At 36.9% G+C, this 22,198-nt stretch overlaps 3 protein-coding genes, 1 non-coding gene and 1 pseudogene across 5 annotated transcripts; 3 read left to right on the plus strand and 2 right to left on the minus strand.

Moving 5' to 3' along the window:
* Nucleotides 1–7,816: 7,816 nt before the first annotated feature.
* LOC147498899 (uncharacterized) lies at nt 7,817–13,784 on the minus strand. Its single transcript, XM_086560754.1, has 13 exons — nt 13,284–13,784; nt 12,701–12,838; nt 12,540–12,621; nt 12,066–12,142; nt 11,864–11,979; nt 11,641–11,758; nt 11,028–11,144; nt 10,814–10,905; nt 9,919–9,985; nt 9,741–9,822; nt 9,566–9,657; nt 8,936–9,079; nt 7,817–8,197 (listed from the first exon to the last, which is right to left on the minus strand). Exons 1-13 carry the CDS (start codon nt 13,416–13,418, stop codon nt 8,051–8,053), a joined length of 1,407 nt encoding a protein of 468 aa, XP_086416880.1. The 5' UTR covers nt 13,419–13,784; the 3' UTR covers nt 7,817–8,050.
* On the plus strand, nt 12,858–13,234 carry LOC147498900 (uncharacterized). The gene is made up of 2 exons (XM_086560835.1): nt 12,858–12,876; nt 12,928–13,234. Exons 1-2 carry the CDS (start codon nt 12,858–12,860, stop codon nt 13,083–13,085), a joined length of 177 nt encoding a protein of 58 aa, XP_086416961.1. The 3' UTR covers nt 13,086–13,234.
* LOC147498901 (U4 spliceosomal RNA) lies at nt 12,962–13,122 on the minus strand. Its single transcript, XR_015197282.1, has one exon. It is a non-coding gene; the product is annotated as a U4 spliceosomal RNA (small nuclear RNA).
* Nucleotides 13,785–15,536: 1,752 nt separating the features above from the next.
* Nucleotides 15,537–19,631, plus strand: LOC147498902 (glucan endo-1,3-beta-glucosidase 5-like). The gene is made up of 2 exons (XM_086560755.1): nt 15,537–16,002; nt 18,140–19,631. Exons 1-2 carry the CDS (start codon nt 15,647–15,649, stop codon nt 19,233–19,235), a joined length of 1,452 nt encoding a protein of 483 aa, XP_086416881.1. The 5' UTR covers nt 15,537–15,646; the 3' UTR covers nt 19,236–19,631.
* Nucleotides 19,632–21,105: 1,474 nt separating this feature from the next.
* On the plus strand, nt 21,106–22,198 carry LOC147498903 (3-isopropylmalate dehydrogenase, chloroplastic-like; annotated as a pseudogene). Its single transcript, XR_015196973.1, has 5 exons — nt 21,106–21,114; nt 21,227–21,299; nt 21,374–21,615; nt 21,705–21,780; nt 21,890–22,198. The product of XR_015196973.1 is annotated as a 3-isopropylmalate dehydrogenase, chloroplastic-like (transcript).

Consider the following 22,198-nt stretch of genomic DNA (forward strand, 5'->3'; position numbering starts at 1 on the left):
TAGTCATCTAGACCAACTGTTATGGTTAGAATGATTTCTGGAAAGAAATGGATCGATTTTGATTTTATGAAAAATTGATTGGTTTTACAGCTTTTGATTATTGGTGGATGTAATTTAAATCACAGTATGTATCTTGTTATTTATTTATTATCTTTGATGTAATCTATTGTAAAGATCAAAAGATCAAAAAGATCAAAAATTGGATTGGTTCAGATCTGGCCGAAGTTTTTATGCCGAGGCTGGTCGTCTCGCAAAGCTTTGGAAGTCGCAAAAGGAAGGGCTTGGTCGCTACTTATCGCGCCGGAAGTCACCGAAGGCATGAGTCGCATACGCGCGCTATATCTGAACATAAGTTGAGTGCTGGTCGCTACCGATGCGCCGAAGTCATCGAAGGAAGGCATGGCCACCCGGAACATAAGTCGCTGGTCGCCCTTCATGGCAGAAAGAGATTTTTTTTCTCTATAATGAGATGATTTTTGTTTGCTGTTCGGGGGTCTATGAAGTGATTTCGTGAGGTTTCCAGTGAAGGAAACATGTCACGATTTCTAAAATAAAAAAATAAAAAATCGGAGCGCTGCCCCGAACCCCGCGCCCTGACCACCACGCCGAATTTTGTGAAAGCAACTAAAAGAGTTCGGCGAACAGGATGGAGCAATGAATATGGGCCATAACAGTTGGGAATTTATTTTCCATTTTATTGTTCATATTTGCTTATTATATATGCATGTTTTTATTTGTGGAAGTTTGTTAAAAACTAAGCCTACATGAATAATAGATAACATAAACATAGACTTGACCAGTAAACAGAAAGATCCTCAGTTCTAAATAACTAAGTGGGAGCGGGAATTTAGTTTCGTATAAATCCCACGGTCTCCATTATTGGTTTGTTGGTGATGTAATTATACTTGCGCGTCAGTTTTAGTATCTTCCTCCATATCGGATGAGTCTAATTACGGATCACTAGAACAAACTTCTAAAGGACAACTATATGAAGTTATTAATGTATGGATTCACTTCTCCATCTGAAGGGATTCATTACAAATAATGGACTAAGAAGTTGAGTAATGGTATACACTTAGATGCAAGTAATGGTATCCTCCCCATCGGAGTCACTGCTATTATTTGTAGGACAAAAGAAGGTTAGCATTTTAGTTTTACTTCTCTAGATGGCATGTGTCCACTCTAACGAGTGGTGTGCTGTTAAGTTGACGAGAAGTAGAACTAATAGGAAAAACCTCTCTACACGAATGTAGATATGGTAAACGTCCACACTATCGTGGCTTGCTACTTCTCGATGTGTAGGGTGCTGACGGGTTAATTAATTAATTTTTTAAGTTAACTCCAAAAGTATTTCCACGAATGTAGAATGGTAAACATCCACATTATCGTGGCTTACTACTTCTCGGTGTGAAGGGTGCTTTGATGAGTTGATTAATTAATTAATTTTTATTATTAACTCAAGAAGTTTTTTCCCTACATAATAGTTATTTTATGTGATTCTCAGGTTTTCAAAATGGTTATTTTCAACCCACTAGCAACTATTCTTAAGGAAAACAAACTTCTTGGCCCTAATTACATAGACTGGAAACACAACTTAGATATCGTGTTGACTGTTGAAGAGTACAAATTTGTACTTAATGAGGAATACCCACCTAAGCCTGACGATATTACTGGAGAAGAGGAGAAAGTAGCATAGAAGAAGTGGAACAAGACAGATGAGATGTCGCGGTGTTACATTCTAGCATCTATATGTCAAGTGTCTTCGCAACATCGCGATCGGCCATGACCACGGCTTATGATATGATGCTCAATCTCAAGGAACTCTTGGGACACCGAATAGGGTTGCTAGGCAAACCGCCATGAAAAACTTGATGACCACAACTATGGTGAAGGGACTCTGTAAAGGGATCATATACTTTCGGGATGATGGCTTTATCCGAATGAGTTGGAGATCCTTCGAGCTGATATCGATCTAAAAACGCAGTCAATATATCATTCTCGACGCCGACGCACGAGAGATTTGAACCGTTCCGCCTAAACTACAACATGAACAAAAGGTTTTATTCTTTGGAGGAACTTATGATAGAACTTCAGTAAGCTGAGAGTCTCTTTAAGCATAGTTATGTTCAGGTTTATGCTACTGAGAAGGTTTCTACTTCTACGCCTAATGGCGGTAAGAAGAAAAATAATGTTCAGAAGCATAGGAACATGGCAAAGAAGGGCATGGGACCTCAAGGAGCTGTGAAAAAGTCTAAGAGCAAGTGCTACAAGTGCAAGCAGTCAGGACGCTGGAAGCCAGATTCTCCTCTTCTCAACAAAGAGAATAATGGAGGTATGTCTCATGCACTAGTCGTTTAACATGTTTAGCGGTGTTATCTACCAGTACCTTGTGAGTAGCTACAGAAGCCACTAACCATGTCTGCATTTCATTGCAGAGGTTCCAGGAAACCAGAAAACTTAGTACTGGAGAGATTGCCTTATCTTTGGGGATGCTACGATAGTAGTAGCTGTTGCAGTGGGAGATGTTTGTTTATCTTTTGGTAGAAATAAGACTATGTTGTTAAAAAATTGTCTTTATGTGCCTAATTTTAGAAAGAATTTGATTTCAGTTTCTATGTTAATTAAGGATGGGTATCCTGCTTCTTTTAAATGACGAGATCGTCATTAAGAAAAATAAACATTTTATCTGTTCTGGTGCATTAGAAGGCAATTTATACATCATTAATCTTATTTCACCCACAGTGCATTAAATTATTATCCCGAGTAGTATTATTCTAGAAATATTGAGAGGAGAGACATTAAACTCCTTCAGTACCAATTGTACAAGAATAGGAACCACAACGTGCCACCAATGACATACAAGAACAAGAGGTGCTTCGTCATAGTGGGAGGGTTGTTAGACAACCTGATAGGTGGATTGTTTTGGGAATGTCTTTAGACATAACCACTGATAACCAAGATCTTAATCCCTGGACCTACAATGAAGCACTCCAAGATAGAGATGTAATATCTTGGCAAAAGGCAATAAATTCTGAGATGGAATCTATGGATTCTAATCAGATCTGGGAGCTTGTAGAGCCACCCAATGGTGTAAAACCCATTGGTTCCAAGTAGGTCTATAAAATGGATGTCAAGACAGCTTTCCTTAATGGAAGTCTTAAGGAAACCATCTATATGAAGCAACCAGAAAGATTCATTGAAAAAGGTCAAGAGCATCTTGTTTTGTACAAGAAATTTGATGGAAACGTAGTGGTATTTCTTGTGCTTTATGTAGATAACATCTTACTCATTGGAAATAATGTGAAAGTGTTGTCAAACATAAGGGTATGGTTATCAAAGCAATTTGATATGAAGGACTTGGGAGAAGCGGGTCACGTCCTTGGGATCAAAATTATAAGAGATCGCAAGAAAATGATGTTGTGCTTATCTCAGGCTACCTATATTGACATTGTGTTGACTTGTTTTATCATGCAAAACTCCAAGAAAGGTTTCTTGCCTTTCAGGCATGGAGTTCCTCTATCAAAGGATATGTGTCCCAAGACACCAAAAGAGATAGAGGACATGAAAGCGGTTCCTTATGCTTCTGCTGTAGGAAGCTTAATGTACGCCATGTTATGCACGAGGCCAGACATCTACTTTGTCGTTGGCATGGTTAGCAGATATCAGAAGAACCGGGACAGAACCACCGGATCTAGCGGTAAAACATAGTCTGAAGTACCTGAAAAAGACTAAAGATTATATGTTAGTATACCAAGTAGATAGTTTGGTTCCCTTAAGGTATACAGATTCTGATTTTTAGTCAAATAGGGACAAGAGTAAGTCTACCTCAGGTTGTGTGTTTACCTTGTGAGGTGGAGCCATAGTATGGAGGAGTGTCAAGTAGAATGCGCGTGTCCGACTCCACCATGGAATTTGAATATGTGGCGACCACTAAGGCGACCAAAGAATCGATTTGGCTCTGAACTTCTTATAAACACATTGGTATGAAAGTACCACCTAATAAGAGAATATGTTCTTGTTACCAAGATAGCATCGAAGATAACCTAGTGACCCCTTGACGGGCATGTTGAGGGGATGGAAATCAGATGCTTGGCAGCATAGCTTTAAGTATAAGTGGGAGATTTGTTAGTAGTATACTAAAAAGCAATGCTTTGAGTATAAGTGGGAGATTGATAGGGTTATATACTAAAAATATTACTTTTGTAATAACTCTAATTCTTTGAATGAGAATCATATGGGCAAATGTTATGCATATTATATATGTTATTAGTTATATGCATGTGTCTAATACTTTATGTTATAGATGATATGATGTGTGGTGACACACAGAAGATCATATCATCAGTACCTTATAAAGTATAAGTAAACGTTCACAACCTAGATGGATTTGGACAAACCATTGGTACGGTTGTAGTATAATCTGGAATTAGTCTATCTTGACTATATGATTACACTAGTACACTTTGTGTGTATTGAACAGGACCAAGTGAGGTTGTTTCTTTTTATACTGACTATATAAGAGAACAAACGCCTCTGTTATTATGGATGTTTGTCCTCTTAATCCGGATATAATAACGGGCACTTACGTGCATTGTACATTGCTTTAAATCATCAATGAGTAAGATTCATTTGTGAATCAACAAACTCGATGGATTGGGTAATGACATTGTATGTAAGGTGTGCTGTTGATTATAGTAGGAATCCCCGACTCACAGGGAGTCGGGTTGATGATATCCCCTTGAGGAGCTCATAAGGATTGTCATGTAAACCCTGCAGGTGGATTTATTTCGACATGACAATGAGGTTGATTAATGTAGTTGTCAATAACTTGACTTAATCAACGCGTGCATTCTGGACTGGACGATGCGCGGTACGTCTTGAGCATTTTCTGGACGATCTGGGTTGCGTTTTTCTTACTGCGCTTTGGCTGATTCGTTGCGATAGTTCGTTAATCTGCTGATTAACTTCGTTGATGCCGTTCTCGGCGACGTTCCCAGCTGGTTGTTGTTGTGCGTCTACTTGTGCATGAAGAGCAGCATTTTCCTGCCGGAGCAAGGAAATGCTTTAATTTGTTAAACCTAGCTGGTTTGCGAGGCTTTGAACTTGAGCTTCAAAACTTGCCATGCTTCGTGGGATTGAGAGTTTTGGTTTTTGAGTTTTGATTTATGTGGAATTGGTGTCTCAAGTAATCGAGACCACAGATGCACCAATGTAAATGAGCGTTTTTCCTTTACATATACAGGGAGAAGAAGAAGGGGTTTGGATTTGGGAAAGACCGAGTTCGCTAAGTAGCGAGCTGCCTACGTATCTTCTCTTGATTCTGGGGGGAGAGAAGAATCTGGTCTCACGTAGTTCATGTAGGTGGTATTTATAGGTATAAGAGAGTGTTGATCTTCGAGACATATGTACTTTCGTATACATATGTAAGGTGGAGATTACGAATGAGTGTTAGATTGGTTCTGGTAGAAAGGCGGTGATCATTAGGAATGGGTGCAGTAGTTCATAATTCCCAATAATTGGAAGTACAGAGGCTTTGGTAATGATTACCCTTAGATTAAGGAAAATGTCTTTATTCGAATCGTTCTGCTCTAGGTCGTTCAGTCTTCTTGGAACGTTCTTGAGCGAGCTGGAGTGTATCACCTACATAAAGCGAGCTGCTCGTGAGTCGATCTTGGAGGACGATGTCCTGATTGCGCTGCGATCTCTACTTATGCTTAACGCGTGCTTAATATTCTTTAATGATGATATTACTCCCTTACAAATATATAATTCTTAAAAATCTCTACTACATTGATGGGGGATAAAAATCTCACATTTTTAGTATTAGCATAAAGTTTTGATATAGTTAGGAAATCAACCTGACCAAAAACTAGATTAGTAGTCTAACCTTAGCCATCAATTGTAACGTTTGGTACTGGAAACAAAGTCACTATATATATGGAACCAAAACTAGTGTCATGATCGATCATTATCAAAAAATAAAAACGATCAAATTTGTGTATGGATGATATTGGCATGATTATTGAGAACAACAAATTGATGAAACAAATTGAAATGTGAAGGCGTTGTGTAGTTTCCACCTTTGAGGTCATTAATGACGCTTCTTTGCCTTAAATACCAAACTTGTGTACGTAAATGTCGTAATCATCCATCAATGTTATGTTGCGGTGTTGCACCATCAAAAACAAATCCATCAATGTTAAGAACGATAAGCCAAGTCAAGATTCATTGCACTATTTAGAACATTTCCAATGCAAATCAACAGGAGGGGAAATTGAGAATTTTCATTTTTGAATATCAAAAAACTTTTGCCCAGTGCAAGGGTGACAAAGTTGGTGACTTGTAACTAAATCACAACGAATGTAGCACTTGCTAGTGAGATTTTCACTAAGTAATGAGCTTCGGACGAAATATTTTATTCTGTCTCGTAGTTTTTTTTTTTTTTTCGGACGGAATGTCGTCTGGCGTGTTTTTTCGATTTTTTCATGATTTTTTTTTTAAACTTCAGACGGGATGTTTCATTCCGTCCGACGCATTTTTTCGATTTTTACATTCAGACGAGAATCAAACTTCCCGTTAGAGATTCAAAGTCACCTCTGCATTGGGTATCTTCCCTTTTTTATTTACCAAAACAATAGCAAATAAGGAAAATTGAGAGGTAAAAAACACTTATTTGTATTGGGAATGCTCTTAAGACTATTTTCCCTCATAGTTTATATATATATATATATATATATATATATACCTTCTTGATGAGTGCATTCTCAATGCAAACAACTTGTTACCTCTACATAGGCACCACATAAGATTATTTTCCCTTATAGTTACTTTCTTGGTGAGAAGCTACTAAGAGTTGCTTAATGCAAATGTGATTTTAAAATTTAGACTTGATGTTTTATTTCGCCTGAATGTAAAAAATAAAAAAATATCGAAAAAAAACACGTCGGACGGAATGAAATATCACATCCGAAACAAAAAAAAAAACAAAAAAGAATCGAAAAAACACGCGAGATAGAATAAAAAGTTTCGTTTGAAGATCACAAGTCGACAACTATCTCAATAGTAAGTGCCCTTCTTGGTGAGAAGCTACTAGGAGTTGCCCAATGCAAACGTGACTTTAAAATTCGGACGAAATGTTTTATTCCATACGAATGCAAAAAATAAAATAGTATCGAAAAAAAAACACGGAATGAATGAAACATTCCGTCCGAAATAAATAAATAAATAAATAAACGAAAAAATCGCAAGACAGAATGAAACATCCTGTCTGAAGAAAAAAAAAAAAAAAAAAAACAAAAAAAAACAAAAACATTCGAGATGGAATAAAAAGTTCTGTCCGAAAATCACAAGTCGGCAACTATCTCAGTAACAAATGCCACCCTCATTCCCTTACATTGGGCCATTGTTTTTGGCTCATAAAGGTGACAAGTTATTATTTCTTCTCAAAATTACTTGCATTGGGAATGCTCTAAGAGTGACAAGTTATTATTTCCCCTCAAAGTAACTTGCACTGGGAATGCTTAGACTTAAATTTTGGACTTGCGTCAATTTTGGTTCTTCTTTTTCTCTCTGTTTCAGAGTTCATACAAAGTCCGTAAAACATAGAGAACTTGTTTGGAAGTTTCGAATGGGCTGGGCCAGGACAGGATGACCCCCAAATTGGGAAGTCTTCAAGTTTTCTGAGTCGGGCCAAGCCAAGGCCCAATACTCAAGTACAGTTTTCTTCCAATGCCAAATAATGCTGTTGATTCTTCAAATTTCATTATTGACTTGGAAGCAATTAATTTTTCTTAGGAAGAAAATATATTATATGACATTTCAACCAAACAAAGAAATTAAGATAAATAAACTGTTATGTACAAACTAAATCCAACTTTATTACAGGAAGGATTTGGTAAAGCTCTAAAGACACTTCCAACGATCTTATATAGACATGATACTGATTCATTGGTGTTAACATTAAGGTCGGGGGATTCATTGATGGGTAAAAATGCGCCTTATTTTATTTTTCGCTAAATAATAAAAAAAAAAATGCGCCTTAAAGAAGTGCCTAGAGCTTCCAATAAATACCCAACCTGTGCAAAGCACCTGCCACAAGACCCCAGAATAGGATCTCTGCAAAAATAACATATAGGAGCATACCTATCCTTCTCGAATGCCATACTCCAATGAATATGTGTTTCTGAATCCAGTAAATCTGCAGGTACATCAGTCCAAGACAATAATGAGAATTTTCATACTAATATAACTGCTAGAAGGAAGAAGTGAAGAACATAAAAGTCAAGCTTGGTATCTAACAATAGGCAGATCATCTTTGTTAGAGGTTCTGAGCTGACATCTTTGTAGTTCATAGTCTACTCTTTGTTCGAGGCCTGTGGAAGAGGATTAGTGTAGGTATTGCAGAGTGGAGCTAATTTTCATATGTATATGAACCTCCCTCAAATGACCACACTGTTAGGGAGGAGTGTAGCAAGGTAGTAATGCTTTGTTGTGATGTACTTCCTTTAAAGATCATACTCTTTGGTCTAATATACAGGTGTGGGGCCTTAACCCCAGCTTAATTTTTCAAAAAAAAAAAGGCAGATCATCTTACCATCTGCATTCTAGTAGCTAGAAACACCATAGGTCCCTATAATTCAACAGTAGATAAACCATGATGATATTTAGTTAAGAATTACGATATCATCTAGGTGAAGCCCAAGTTTTGATAATGTGCATTGTCGCTAGGTTATTGGGTACCTCACAACAAGCTTAGTTTACCAGGTAGTTGGAAATCCCAATATGCAAGATTCATTTGCTAGCCTTACTAAATACGTGATTCCTGAGCAAATCCTGGTCACATAGCTCCATGAACTCACGGAATTAATCAGCACAAGTGGCTTATGGGAGGACATATAATTCAAAAATGGAACGTAATATGGGAGTAAAAGTATACCAGTGTATTATGAGGGTCCTCATAATACCACCCATTGATGAACCCTGCAAATATGCCTTCTGCTGCCATCACGTAGACGAGCATAGCATTCATGCCAATCCACTCTAAGGGCAAAAAAAGATGACGCCAGCCTAAAATGTCAACCTGGAAAACAATGTATTAAGCAGATGATAAACTAGTCTTCATGGATAACTCCAAGTTCCCATTAGTAACTCTGTCCGGCCTCGACATTCTACCACGAATTCCTATCAGTCGTTTCCATTTAACTTACATTTTTAAACAAAAATACTTTAAACTCCACTTCATGCATTCTTTAATGGGTAACCCATTTTTCTCTGAATTAAGGTTGAAAGATAAACTACAACAGGATCCACAAAGAACAACAACTCCCTTATACTGCCAAATTGACACACCTAGAAAAGGAAAGATTAGTGGAACCTCCACTTTCGTGGCCGGATCCTACACCTCATATATATAATAAAAAGAATTATAAAAAAGATTCTATGATCCTGTCATCACATTCTTTTTGTTTGCTCTTAAATTTATTGGATGGGAGTCAATGTAAGGAATGCCCGTCACAATTGTGCTCCGGGTAAAGGAGATTGTTACATATCTACATAAATAGCATACCAGAACATAAAATGTCGAGAAAACCCATGCTGCAGCACCGGCTGTCAGACAAACATAGCTGAAGCTGTATAGTTGTTTATTGAGTGGAATTGCTGTAACAAGAGAAAATCTTTATAACATGTGAAAGAGATAAAAATAAAGTGAAATAATAGACTGTCTACTGTTCTCTGCTTACCGTTTGTGAAATGGAGAATAATTCCTAAAAGGAGCAGAAAGAAACCCATAAAACCCCAATGTTTTAGTCTATCCGAGTGGTCCTGGAATGAAATTCAACAAAAAACAAATATATTAATACATTATGAAAATATGCCAGAGGCAATTTTGAAACAAGTAAAAAGATTTACAGGATCAACCTTTATATGCACAAGCACGTGACCAAAATGTACCCCAATGATTGTAGTTAGAATAGCAGAAATTGAGCTGCACATGGATAGAGTCCAATACATCAAGGCAAATCATCGATGCAATTCTAAGAACTAAAACAATGGTATAGCCGTAAACCTGTAAAATAAACAAACATTGCAGATTCAATTGTATATGTGACTAGACTAGTTTGTCATTATATGTAGCCTTATTTCACATTGCTCCGTGAGTCCAAGATTAGAGAGAGGCGTAGTAATACTGTAATACATATCAAAGGGACTGTGGTAAAAAAGGAGAAGACGCCTAACAACAGCCCAGGGAAGGCACAAGCTCAACTATGGTCCTCCTCAGCAGTAGCATTGGGCAGGAGAACATGTGGCCTCGCAGGACCTGCCTATAAGATATGTCTATAACATGTACTTTAAATGACCACGTCAAAGGAATATGAATGTTGACGCCGTTAGAAAGAAAAGAGGCATAACTTTTGCATTTGAAGTGGATCAACACCAACACAAACCACGTGATACACATAGATGGTGGTCTATAGAAAGGATATTTAATAACTCCATCATCAAACAGCGATAGATTCACTTACAAAAGATTAGGTAAGAACTCAATAAATTGGAAAAAGATGAAATGAGAAGTTGAACTTGCTCCTGTTATACCTCCAGCTGATGTTGATCCACCCATGGATACTGTGAAGAACAAAAAAAACTAGATGGTCTAGAAGATGACAGAGTACCTAATCTATGCAGTTACGGTCTGTGCGAAGACTTCCTCTTGATGCAATATAATTAATCTTGATGATAAAAATCAACACTATTAACTCTTCAATATAGGTAATCACTTTTTTATTTTATTTTACTGATTTGTTGTGGCGCAGACCTTAATAATCCTTCAGGTTCAAAAGGTGCCTGGCACCATGATGCAGCATCCTTCCTAAAAGGCCCCTCATACGGGGAACTCTCAGTGCAAACCTGCACAACTTTTGGAGAAGAACAGACGCACAATTCCACTAACAATTAAGAGTAGTAGGTTTTGCAATATACAGAATTTACAAGGAGAAGAACAAAAGGTGCTAAGTTTTGACCATACATACCTTGGATCTTTTCCAAGCAGGGTGCTGGTATATGTGATTGGTTCCTAAAACTACTCTGTCAATGTACCCAACAGCATTACAAGGGGGGTCCAAAGTTCCTCTTATACCACATTTTACCTACACAGAACAAATTGTCAGGATGTGTAGTTGGAGAAAGAAGATTTGTTTTCATTTTACTAACTACTAACATTTGATATATGATTTGACGCCAAAAATTAGACGGAGCAAGCAATTAAAAATGAATGACAAAATAAACTCTCAAATCTTAGGCTCGGCATAGTCTAGGGCATTCTTGAAACCAAATATTATGTGCAAGATGCTGGATAAAATAAAAAGCCGAATCAATCAAAATTTGCAACATTTGCCTAAGTTGATTTATGATAATTTAGCAATTCACTGCTTTAGCATTCTGGATCAAATTAGCAAGGCAACTGATGTTTTAGTATTTAATCTAATGGCAGTTTACAGGCTCAAAGCTAAGTCATCTAAGCAAATTCCTCATAAGTAGTAAGGGCATCGTTGGGTGAACAATGAAGTATAACTAAAAAATTTATCTGCGGCGAAAATAAAATGTTATAGGAGCGTTATGTGGTTAGGGTGAAAGCTTACTTACATTAAAAGTCTTCCCATAATCAGGGCTTTTCGTGTTGTAGACAGTAAAGTGCCAATCGGGAACATAGGCTCCATAAATAACTGACAGGTAAACTACAAGAACACATGTGCCTGCCAGCCTATAGATCGCGAAAAAAAACAGGTGTGTTGAGATTGTTTCACTGATATGAATAACATAAAAACAATATATAATTATTTTAGGAATAAAATGAGAATGTGCCTACCAATGCCAATGATATTGCCTAAGTACAGGCTGCCATCCAGGTAAAAGATCCTTGGCTTGTCCATCTTTTGTTGAGATTTCCAGAATTGCAACAACCAAATATGAGAGAGCAATTCTCTACAAATAGGCAAGTCACAACCTTGTTGATTTAAGAAATGTATCTCCAACAAATTTCAAAGATAAAATTGTATATGACACCACACCTGGAGGATACCACACCACCTGATCCTTTTCATATCAACTCCATATGTTAGCTCGTCAGGAGCATGCGAGTATCCCCCTTCATAAGAAACAAGAGAAGTGAATATAAAGCACTAGTTAGGGATTCAAAGTTAACGTTGGCACATTGCCTAGTTGCCTACTATAGAATCCGTCACTTGCAATAATCACTTCCAGGGCGAAACAAAAACAAAAAACCGAAAAAAACACCTTCCACTCACATCATATAAATTATTGAAAAACCATCCCAGCATTTGAACTGTCTGGGTTTACACTAACTTTTTTATGTTTCTATAATTTAAACCCTATTAGTTTTCTCTATATATGTGTGGCAGAAGGCTGAAATCAATTAAGGTTGTAAACTCTTTTCTCTCCAAATTTTCAATTTTACTTAGACTATGTACTATCTTGTCAGATAATTGCTAGTTTGATATAGTGCGACAAGGTGGATAACAAACCTTGCAAGATAAGACCCCAAAGGATGAGTTTGATCGTTCTAATGATAACCCTTTTAATGGACAATAAACGGTTTGGGATTCTCTGCAAGGAAATAAAGATAAATAATTCAATCGACTAACAATCTGTCAAAACTAAATTGGAGTAGAATATTAATATGAACCTTGAAAGCAAGAGCAATGGCCATCCCCACTATAAATAGAAAAAATGGCATCACGAAATCAGCAAGATTGCACCCATTCCATGGGGCATGCCCAATCATTTGCCATTCTCCTCCAGCATCATCCACCAAAATCATCATCTACAGTGTCATTATTATCATGGACCACACAAAAAAGAGCCTGCCCTGATCACATTAGATTTCATCGAGTTTTATCCTATTAACTTAAGAGTTTTGTAAAACATTTGAAACTAAGATTTGTAAGGCTTTACCCTTGTTTAGAGGGAGCCTTTCCAGAAATTCTCGACGGCCTCGGATCGGAATTCACCAAGGCCGAAGAGGGGGTTTGGAAATAGTTTTCAACCAGCAATTGACGCGCCTCGGTTAGACCTCATTAGCTGCGTCATTGCCCCAAGCGCAAAGATGCTTTCAACAACTCTCTAACCTCTCATTTTATAGTTAGCTTTACTATTGTCTTTTTATTGGCTCTTCTATGTGGGACTAAAATAAACTTCTTCAAAACCTTTATTAGCAGACTCAAAACTCGTGAAATGAGTTTAAAAAAACTAGGCAATGTGTAAATTACCGCAACAGTAAGGCCTCTGAAGATATCAAGAGAGGCCACACGCTTTGACTTCTCCTTTGTGACTTGATCAGCTTCTTTCATCTGCTGGTTTTCCTCCATGATCATCATAGGGTGCTCAGCGTTACTACTCTCCATTTCTTTGACTCTGGTAAAGAGTCTGCCACTTGGCCGGTAGAGATTCAATGGAAGAGTGCTGGTTGGTGTTGGGTTTATGATAATTGAAACGGACAAGTGCTTTGGAGTTTGGATAAGTGAGTGTGGAGGCCAAAGTTTCAAGTGTGAACTGTGAAGTGATCACTTTTATCATGTAGCGGCAATTATTGAGATTTGAGAAACAAACTCTTCAGTTTGTACGTACTTTGCATCACGCGCCGTTTATTCACAGCTTAAAGGATTGACAGGTAGCACAAAACCTTGGGTTTTTTCAATGCAATGATCCATTTGTCCTCATTTGAAGCCCAGACTCACGGCCATGACCATGTTTTAGTAGTCTACGTGCTCTCTTCAATTTACTGTTTGGTTTTCCAAAAACTCAAAAAGTGCTTGTTACGCTCAGGCATTTTCTTGTTTGTTTTTTGTTGGACTCAGGACTCCCACTGTCCCACATCCTTGTACATAAGACAGTTTACAGAAAGATTATACTCTCCACCCCGACCACCCATGCGTCGGCTCAACTAATGCATGAGATACAAGCGAATATTTTTTTAGTGATACTTTAGTGAGTATCACATATTCACATGTAGGTGTGCATAGGTACCCAATTATTCGAACCGGAACCAGAACTGGAACTGGAATCGGAACCATTTATAGTGGTTTTGGGTCTTAAAATGGTAGACCCATTTAAAGTGGGTCTTTAAGAACTGATCGATCCGATAAAAAACCAAAACCGTTATAACCGAATAGTAAAAAACCGATAGATACCCGAACCGAAACCGGAACCGATTAGTTTGATTTTGATATAAAGAATTTAGTATTATATTATACTAAATAAAGACAAACCCAAACATTACTATTATATATAGTATATATTTGTTAGGTATAAAATTATACTAAATATATATAACATTTAGCATAATAGTGAATGTGTGTTATTAAATGCATCTTTTATAATATTACATTAAATATGTGTATTATAAATATTAATAATAATGTTTACGTGTTCACGCTTTTTACACGATAGTCGATATACTATGAATTAACTAATGCATTGTCTATATTAACTAATGCATGATCGTGTACGTACTTGGTATATTACATGTATATATATTAGATAACGAATACGTGCAATGCTAACTAACAATTGTGGTACATGTGATATTTATTCTATATACGACGCATTACATATAGTATAATATACATATGTTCGATTTAAAATATACACATGCATATAATGTATGAGAATGTATTTAAAATTTTTAGATAATTTTCAAATATTATTATTGAATTTAGGACCATTACTTTTTATGAGGGGACAAAAATATCGATGACAAGTGTTATAGTCGCCGTAAACCAACTTTTATATCGGTTATATAACTAAAAAAAAATAGCAATAAAAATGTATAACCCGATAAAAAACCAAAATCGGAACTGGACCGACTTAATTAATGGGTATGGGTTTTCAAAATATAAGAAAAAATCCGAAAGAACCGAACCTGATAGAAACCGCTAAAAATAGACCCAAAACCAAAACCAATAATAACCAACTCAGAACCGACCCATGACACCCCTATTGACATGTACAATAAATAAGTTACCCGTTAAAGTTGTTATTTCTAAAGGCTTTTATCAAAAAAAACAAAAACAAAAACAACACAATAAGTCAATAAGACATAAGTTGCATTAAAAAAAAGGGGGAATGAAATTTTTTTTCACATTTATTTATTATTATTTTATTGATTTTGTTTTTATTGGTAGTTTGTCGACATAATTAGTGGACTGATTTTTCACGTGATAGCAACTTAACCATGATTATAAATCTCTTTACCGAAAATATCATTCACATCTAAAATACTTTAAAGAACGCGACTGTTAGCTACAGTCCCGCAACAGTAGTTTATTAATTTTTTATGTAACTCTCGGTTACTTCGTCATTTGTTATTTGCCCCTCTATTTTTTAGATATTTACCTAATTTTATCTAAAGTTGTTGGGGGCTTTTGATGGACACGTGGAAGAGAGAGAAATGGTAGGATGAGAGGAGATAGAAAAACGTGCATAGCACGTGCACCATTCTAGTAATTATTAAAGTTTTCAACTGCCATGTTCTACATGCCTTTACCTTTACCAGTTACTAAACTAACACACTTCTCCGACACTCCAAACTTACACAAGCCATGTTTTGAAGTCTCCCACTTTCTTTAAAAAAATGGCACATACCCATTACTCCCAAGCTCTCATTTCACTCATAACACTAACACTTATTTCAAGGCCACCTCTACAAATGGTAGAATCAGCTATTGGTGTGAACTGGGGAAGTGTTTCATACCATAGACTATCTCCTTCCATTGTAGTGGATCTTTTGAAACATAACAAAATACAGAAAGTTAAACTCTTTGATGCTGACCCAGGTGCTTTAAGAGCTCTTATGGGTAGTGGGATTCAAGTTATGGTTGGGATTCCAAATGAGATGTTGAGTGTTCTTAGTTCTTCTTCTGTTGCTTCTGATTTGTGGGTTAGGCAGAATGTTTCCAGTTATGTTGGCAAATATGGTGCTGATATAAGGTAATAAACATTTGAGCCTTTTTCTAGTTTTGATTGTTTTATAGTGGTGTTTGTGTGGTAGAATATTGGCGTTATTCTTTATTTTTTGCTTATACAATTACTTGCTTTCTACTTGTTAATGGACCCATTGGGAATTTAGAACGAAGTTTCTTCTTGACATTTATTTTATGTATGTGTATGTGGGTCTTAAGTGAGGTGGAAGGTCGAGTGGATAGTTATTGTTATTACTCCCAGTTGAAACATATTTATTTGGGTTATTAGCTTCTTCCAAAAATGAGAATCTTGTAGATATATGTATTGCTTGTTTGAATGCAATAGGTCTTCTTCAGTGACTATCAGTTGAACGGCAATCCCCCTCCCCATACTTATACATGCCCGTGTAAACGAAAGAAGAGGGAACTTCTAGTCAAACTTATGAATGACTGCAACTAATTAAGGCATTGTGCCTAGGTGGGATAACAAAATCAGGGCAAGTAGTTTAACTTCCTCTTCCCACTGCTGCTCTGTAGATGCAAAGGTAGAAATCTGGCAGACATCTGAACTAGCTACTAGATGGTTCACATTTTTTTTACCAATGAAGTGATGAACTCTACTCTTTCTAACTATAAGAGGAACACTGCATCCTAAACAAACCACATTTTTCCTTTTCCTTTTTCTTTTTTAATAGTTTCAACTTTATTCTCCTAAACCCTTATAACCCTCCTTTCCCCAGTGAAGGTTACAATATTTACCATGTCAAATAGTATTCTTACAAGTGCATTTTAGAAATGCACTTACAATTTCATTATCTTATCTGTCATTCTTTGTGGTATCAATCCGGTGTGTCTGTTTCCATCAGCTCTGAGTTTTGTTTTATCAGCAAATTCAGAAGCAAAGAAGAGGAAAAAGAGGTGTCTAGTGATCTAGTCTCGTTGGATGATTATGAGGAATGTCGTAGGTATCATCTAGTGGTAAGGGATTGTCTGTGCTCAGAGACTCTTCACTGTCTGCATCTGCACTAGTTTAATAATGTCATTGTTGGAAAGTGGTTGTGGATTTCTTGGGAAGAGAGCCTTGTAGTTACTTCGATTGGGACTTGGGAGAGTGGTCTAGTGTGCAACAGTGAAACTATTATGAGGTATAGTGTTTGGACTTAGGAGAGGTATAATGTTCTTCCTCTCTTTACGAGTTCTGTTAGATACAATTTGGCGGTGGGGACAACACATCTTTGTGAGAAGTACCATGGTTGTGTAAAAACTCCTTTGGTACTTAGTTACATACTGAGTTCTCCACTTCTCCATGTCTTAGTATGTATGTCCTTCGAGAATAGGGGCTTCATGAGAATTTTGCTTTAGCCTCCCTCGTTCCTAATTAGGCTCAACACAATTGCTCCAGCTAGGTTGGGTGGTTGAATCCTAATAGACGAGTTCTGTAACCAAATACGTATAGGATCTTCTTTCACTTTTTCCAATCCCTCATCCGATTCATGGGCGCCCAAATCCTGCTATGGTTTTCAGTTTTTCACCAATCCCGTGGTTCCTAGGCCTATAATTTTGGGTTCTGAAATTCCATCTAACGATATTTTCTCCCTTCTGTATGAGGGGATTTTATGAAGATAAAAAAGAGTATAGTGAATATGTTCCTTGTATGTTCAGGAGGGGAACACCCTACAAATTAAGGAAATCTATCATGAAATCTATCTAAAGATATGCCTTACAAAAGCGTAATTTTTAAAAATATACCAAAATCAAGGTATCCCTTCAGAAAATACAACTTTTAGGTATATGATAAAATATGCCTTACATACCTGTTGCTCTTACGGGATGGGTGTGTTTCTTTCGTTAAAAAAATTCTGGGGAGGACCATGTCCTGGTGAGGTGATTTCTCATTTATGGATATGATCATTTGGGGAGTTCCCTTGTCCCCCTTGTAGGTCATCTAAAAGTTGTCAGCCTGTTTGTTTATTCTAATACAATTGGTCCTTTAACGAAGTTGAAGAGAAGAAGAATATAACCTTATACTCTGAGATGATTTCTTGTCTAAATATCTGTTAAAAATTTTCTGGATTACTATTTGCTGGGTAATTTGTTCTTACAGTTCTAGACATCGTAATTATATATTTCTAGAAGTTATATTGACCTGTGCAATGTGGCTACAGGTATATTGCAGTTGGGAATGAACCTTTCCTTACGAGTTACTCAGGTCAATATCAGTCCTACGTTGTCCCTGCTCTGCTTAACCTGCAACAATCCTTAGCAAAGGCAAATCTGGTGGGTTATGTAAAACTGGTAGTTCCTTGCAATGCTGATGTCTATGAGTCGTCTCTTCCCTCTCAAGGAACATTTAGACCTGAACTGACAGATGTCATAACTCAACTTGTCTCTTTCCTCAACTCCAATGGTTCTCCATTTGTGGTCAATATATATCCATTTTTAAATCTGTATCAAAATACCGATTTCCCGGAAGACTATGCATTCTTTGAAGGGACATCTCACTCCGTAACAGATGGGCAGAATATTTATTCCAATGCATTTGATGGAAACCTTGACACGTTAGTTGCTGCTCTCAGCAAACTTGGCTACGGGCAGATATCCATAGTCATTGGTGAGGTGGGTTGGCCCACAGATGGAGCTCCTAATGCAAACCTCACTGCTGCGAGAGCTTTTAATCAAGGTCTCATAAATCATGTCCTGAGTAACAAAGGAACTCCCTTAAGACCAGGGGTGCCACCCATGGATGTTTATCTTTTCGGTCTACTTGATGAAGGGGCAAAGAGCACACTTCCAGGAAACTTTGAGAGGCACTGGGGTATTTTCTCTTTTGATGGCCAAGCCAAGTACCAATTGAATCTTGGTTTAGGTAATGGATTGTTGAAGAATGCCAAAGACGTTCAGTATCTTCCATCAAGGTGGTGCATAGCAAACCCTTACAGTGATCTTTCAGGTGGGATGACGAACCACCTTAACATTGCTTGCAGTGCTGCAGATTGCACGACACTGAACTACGGTGGATCTTGCAATGCCATTGGAGCCAAAGGGAACATCTCGTATGCCTTCAACAGTTACTATCAAATGCAGAAACAGAACTCACGAAGTTGTGAGTTTGATGGCCTTGGACTGATTACCTTCCTCAATCCTTCAATTGGTCAGTGCAGGTTTCTTGTTGGGATCAGTGATAACATTTCTTCTAGCGTCGTGTCACATACCAGCTTCTGGGTTTTGGTATTCATGATTTCATGGTATTTGGGTCTTTGAGAATTATGGGTCTTATGTGACATAGAAGTAGTTTCTTAAGGGGGTTTGTGTGATGTCCCTCTGCAGAAAATTATACGATGGTATCTGAGAATTATGGGTCTTTATAGTCATTGAGAGATTATAAAATTCAAATCATTAACTTGGATGTTATGTCGGGTGTTATAACACAAGGTCTCAATGTCGCATACAACGATTCTGTAATGATTGAACGAAAGAAAGGTCCGAGACGTTTTGATGCTCAGAGAGTCAGAGTCAATAGTTTCTATAAATAGAGAAAAACGTCGTAAATGCACGTTGTACAAATGATTGGTTACTGTATGCTCTGTTTGGCCATGTGAAATTCAGTAGTACTCGACCAGTAATTACTCTAGAAACTGTTTGGTCCTTTTTACTTTAGAGAAATTGTCTCGTAATGTTTTTCTTTGGTTTTTTTCTAACTCTTCTAATGGAATAAAAATCCCCCAAAATAAAATAAAAAACACACAAATCGAACAAAGAAAACCCATATCAGTAACCTCAAAAAGAAAAATCAAACTTCAATTCAACATAATTTCATGAAAGAATCAAAACGGTGGTTGGTCGATCGGAATGGAGACGGTCACATAAAGTTATACGGGCTTTATGGTATGAGGCCCGACCCGACCCGACCCACCCCGTTTTACATCCCTACTTATTTTGGGGCATGATTATTGTAAAAGATTCCCTATTTCACTTAATTTTTCTATTTCGGGAATATTGAGAAGATAAAAGAGAGGGAGAGTGCGCATCAAATTGAAGGTGGGGTAGCTTGGAGACGATTGAGTTGTTTTCGTCCATAACTCCTCATCTTCACTAGATTAAGGGAATTTTTGTATTTAGTTTTATGTGAAAGTTGGACTTTCTAGCATGCCTATATGTTCTCTTTTAATGGCCTAGAAGGGTTACATACTTGATAATGTCTTATGTGTTTGGTATTGTTAGTAATTGAAATGTTGAGTTGTCATATCGAACTGTTGAGTTATGACATTGAACTGTCGAGTTGTTATATCGAAGTGCTATAGTTCGGGAAGATCTCGTATGGCTTGATCCCTCAAAGGGTACAATTCCGAAGATAATTCGTGTCTCAAATTTTTCTTAATGTGAATCCATATATAGAGCTATAAATGGTTTCGTACACGACCTACTGATTTGGCGACTTCTCGCATATGAATTTGTCTAATTTACTTTCTACTTACTTTTGTTAGAAAGAAAAGAGAGGAGAACTTTCTAAGTATAGTCACTTATATTTTTTAAATCGTATCTTACCTACATTAATATCCATTCTCCCAGGATGCTCATAGTGAGCCACGTCAGCTGATTTTTTTAAAAGTCCCTACTTAAAAAAATAATTAATTGGTTGATTACTTACTTAACCTTATTATTGTTGTGTTTAGCAATTTTTAAAAAATGCTTTGGTCTTTTAAGCCATACTAGGGATTAAAAAAACCAAATACCGCCTAATATGAATTGTTCGCAAGTGGGTAATTAAGTAATTAAAACAACCAAAAACAAAACAAAACCCAACCCCTTTGTTAAACACCCCAAACTCAAAAAAAAAAAAAACCGATGGTGCAACATTTACGCCTCTTTCATTCTTCCAAACCCCTCTCCCTCACCTTATCATATCTAATCCATTCCTAAAAGATAAACATTTTTCAAACCCCCACCTCATCATTTCATTTCCCAACACCTTTTTTTAACAAAGATGGGCTCACCGGGGTAATAATAATACTTCTTCTCCTTCCGTTTTAATAAGAACACCACTTTCATCGATTATGAATTTGAAACATTAAACAAACACATAGTCGCCGTAAATTAAGTAGTAGTAGTATTAGTGTTAAAACTTTTGAAGATGATGATGGTAATGAGAAGGAAGAAGGGTTTTTGAGTGGTGAAGATGGTTTTGAAACCCTATACGAGAAAGATGAGACTACTGATGGTGTTTTGGGTGGTACTTCTTCTTCTTCTTCGAGTTTGGGTGTGGCATTGGTCCTGAAATTATTTCTGTTGCTAAAAAAGTTCTCACTCTTGCTGTTTCTCAACAAGGTAATTAATAATAATAATAATAATTAAGTTCATGCCATTTGGCTTATTTATTAACTTCGTTATTGTGTTTGTAGGCATTGAGTTTGAGTTTAAGGAAATGCCAGTTGGTGGAGCTGCATTGGATTTAGTTGGTGTTCCTTTGCCAGATTAAACTCTTTCTGTTGTTAAGCAATCTCATGTTGTTCTTCTTGGTGCCATTGGAGGGTATACGTGGGATAGTAATGAGAAACATTTGAAGCCAGAAACTGGGTTACTTTAGTTTCGAGTGGGTCTTGGTGTATTCTCGAATCTGCGTCCCGCAACTGTTTTGCCACAAGTAATATGCTTAGTTACTGTTACTATTGTATTTTAATTATATTTATTTAATTAATTAATAGAAGTGTAACTATTGACCTTTCTCAATAGTTAGTGGACTCCTCAACATTGAAGAAAGAAGTTGCCGAGGGGGTTGATCTCATGGTTGTTAGAGAGCTTACTGGAGGTTATCATAGCGCATCTCAAATTATCTTAAATGATTACCTAAAATCAGTTAGTTTATATTTTGAAAAAGTAGTTTGTTGATCGGTGCACTTCTTTTTTAATGATGACAGGAATTTATTTTGGGCATCCAAGAGGTTTTAGTACAAATGTAAAAGGAGATGAGATTGGTTTCAATACTGAGGTGTATATATGCTACTTATGAGGTAATGCAAACTTCTGCCACAAGTTGTCTGTAAGCTTAATGTTTAGGCAATGTTTCCTAAATAATTTGGTAAAAACAATGTATGTTTTTTAAGGTTAGGCAATTCTGTTATAATTTTATATGAAATGTTATTTGTCTTTTCTTAAGTAAATACATGGGGGACACACAAGAAGGATTTTCCTCTCTGAGGTTGTCTGTATGCAGTTAAAGCTTTGGT

Source organism: Coptis chinensis, chromosome 5 (genome assembly GCF_015680905.1).
Source record: "Coptis chinensis isolate HL-2020 chromosome 5, ASM1568090v1, whole genome shotgun sequence".
NCBI lineage: Eukaryota > Viridiplantae > Streptophyta > Magnoliopsida > Ranunculales > Ranunculaceae > Coptis > Coptis chinensis.

Excerpts from the sequence above, each read along its gene's own strand:
- LOC147498899 (XM_086560754.1), bottom strand. The coding sequence starts at position 13,418 with ATGGAGAGTAGTAACGCTGAGCACCCTATGATGATCATGGAGGAAAAC. Across the intron at positions 9,823-9,918 it reads ACGTGCTTGTGCATATAAAG|GACCACTCGGATAGACTAAA; the intron begins GTTGATCCTGTA and ends ATTTCATTCCAG. Across the intron at positions 9,080-9,565 it reads TCTCGACATTTTATGTTCTG|GTTGACATTTTAGGCTGGCG; the intron begins GTATGCTATTTA and ends ATTGTTTTCCAG.
- LOC147498902 (XM_086560755.1), top strand. The coding sequence starts at position 15,647 with ATGGCACATACCCATTACTCCCAAGCTCTCATTTCACTCATAACACTA. Across the intron at positions 16,003-18,139 it reads AAATATGGTGCTGATATAAG|GTATATTGCAGTTGGGAATG; the intron begins GTAATAAACATT and ends ATGTGGCTACAG.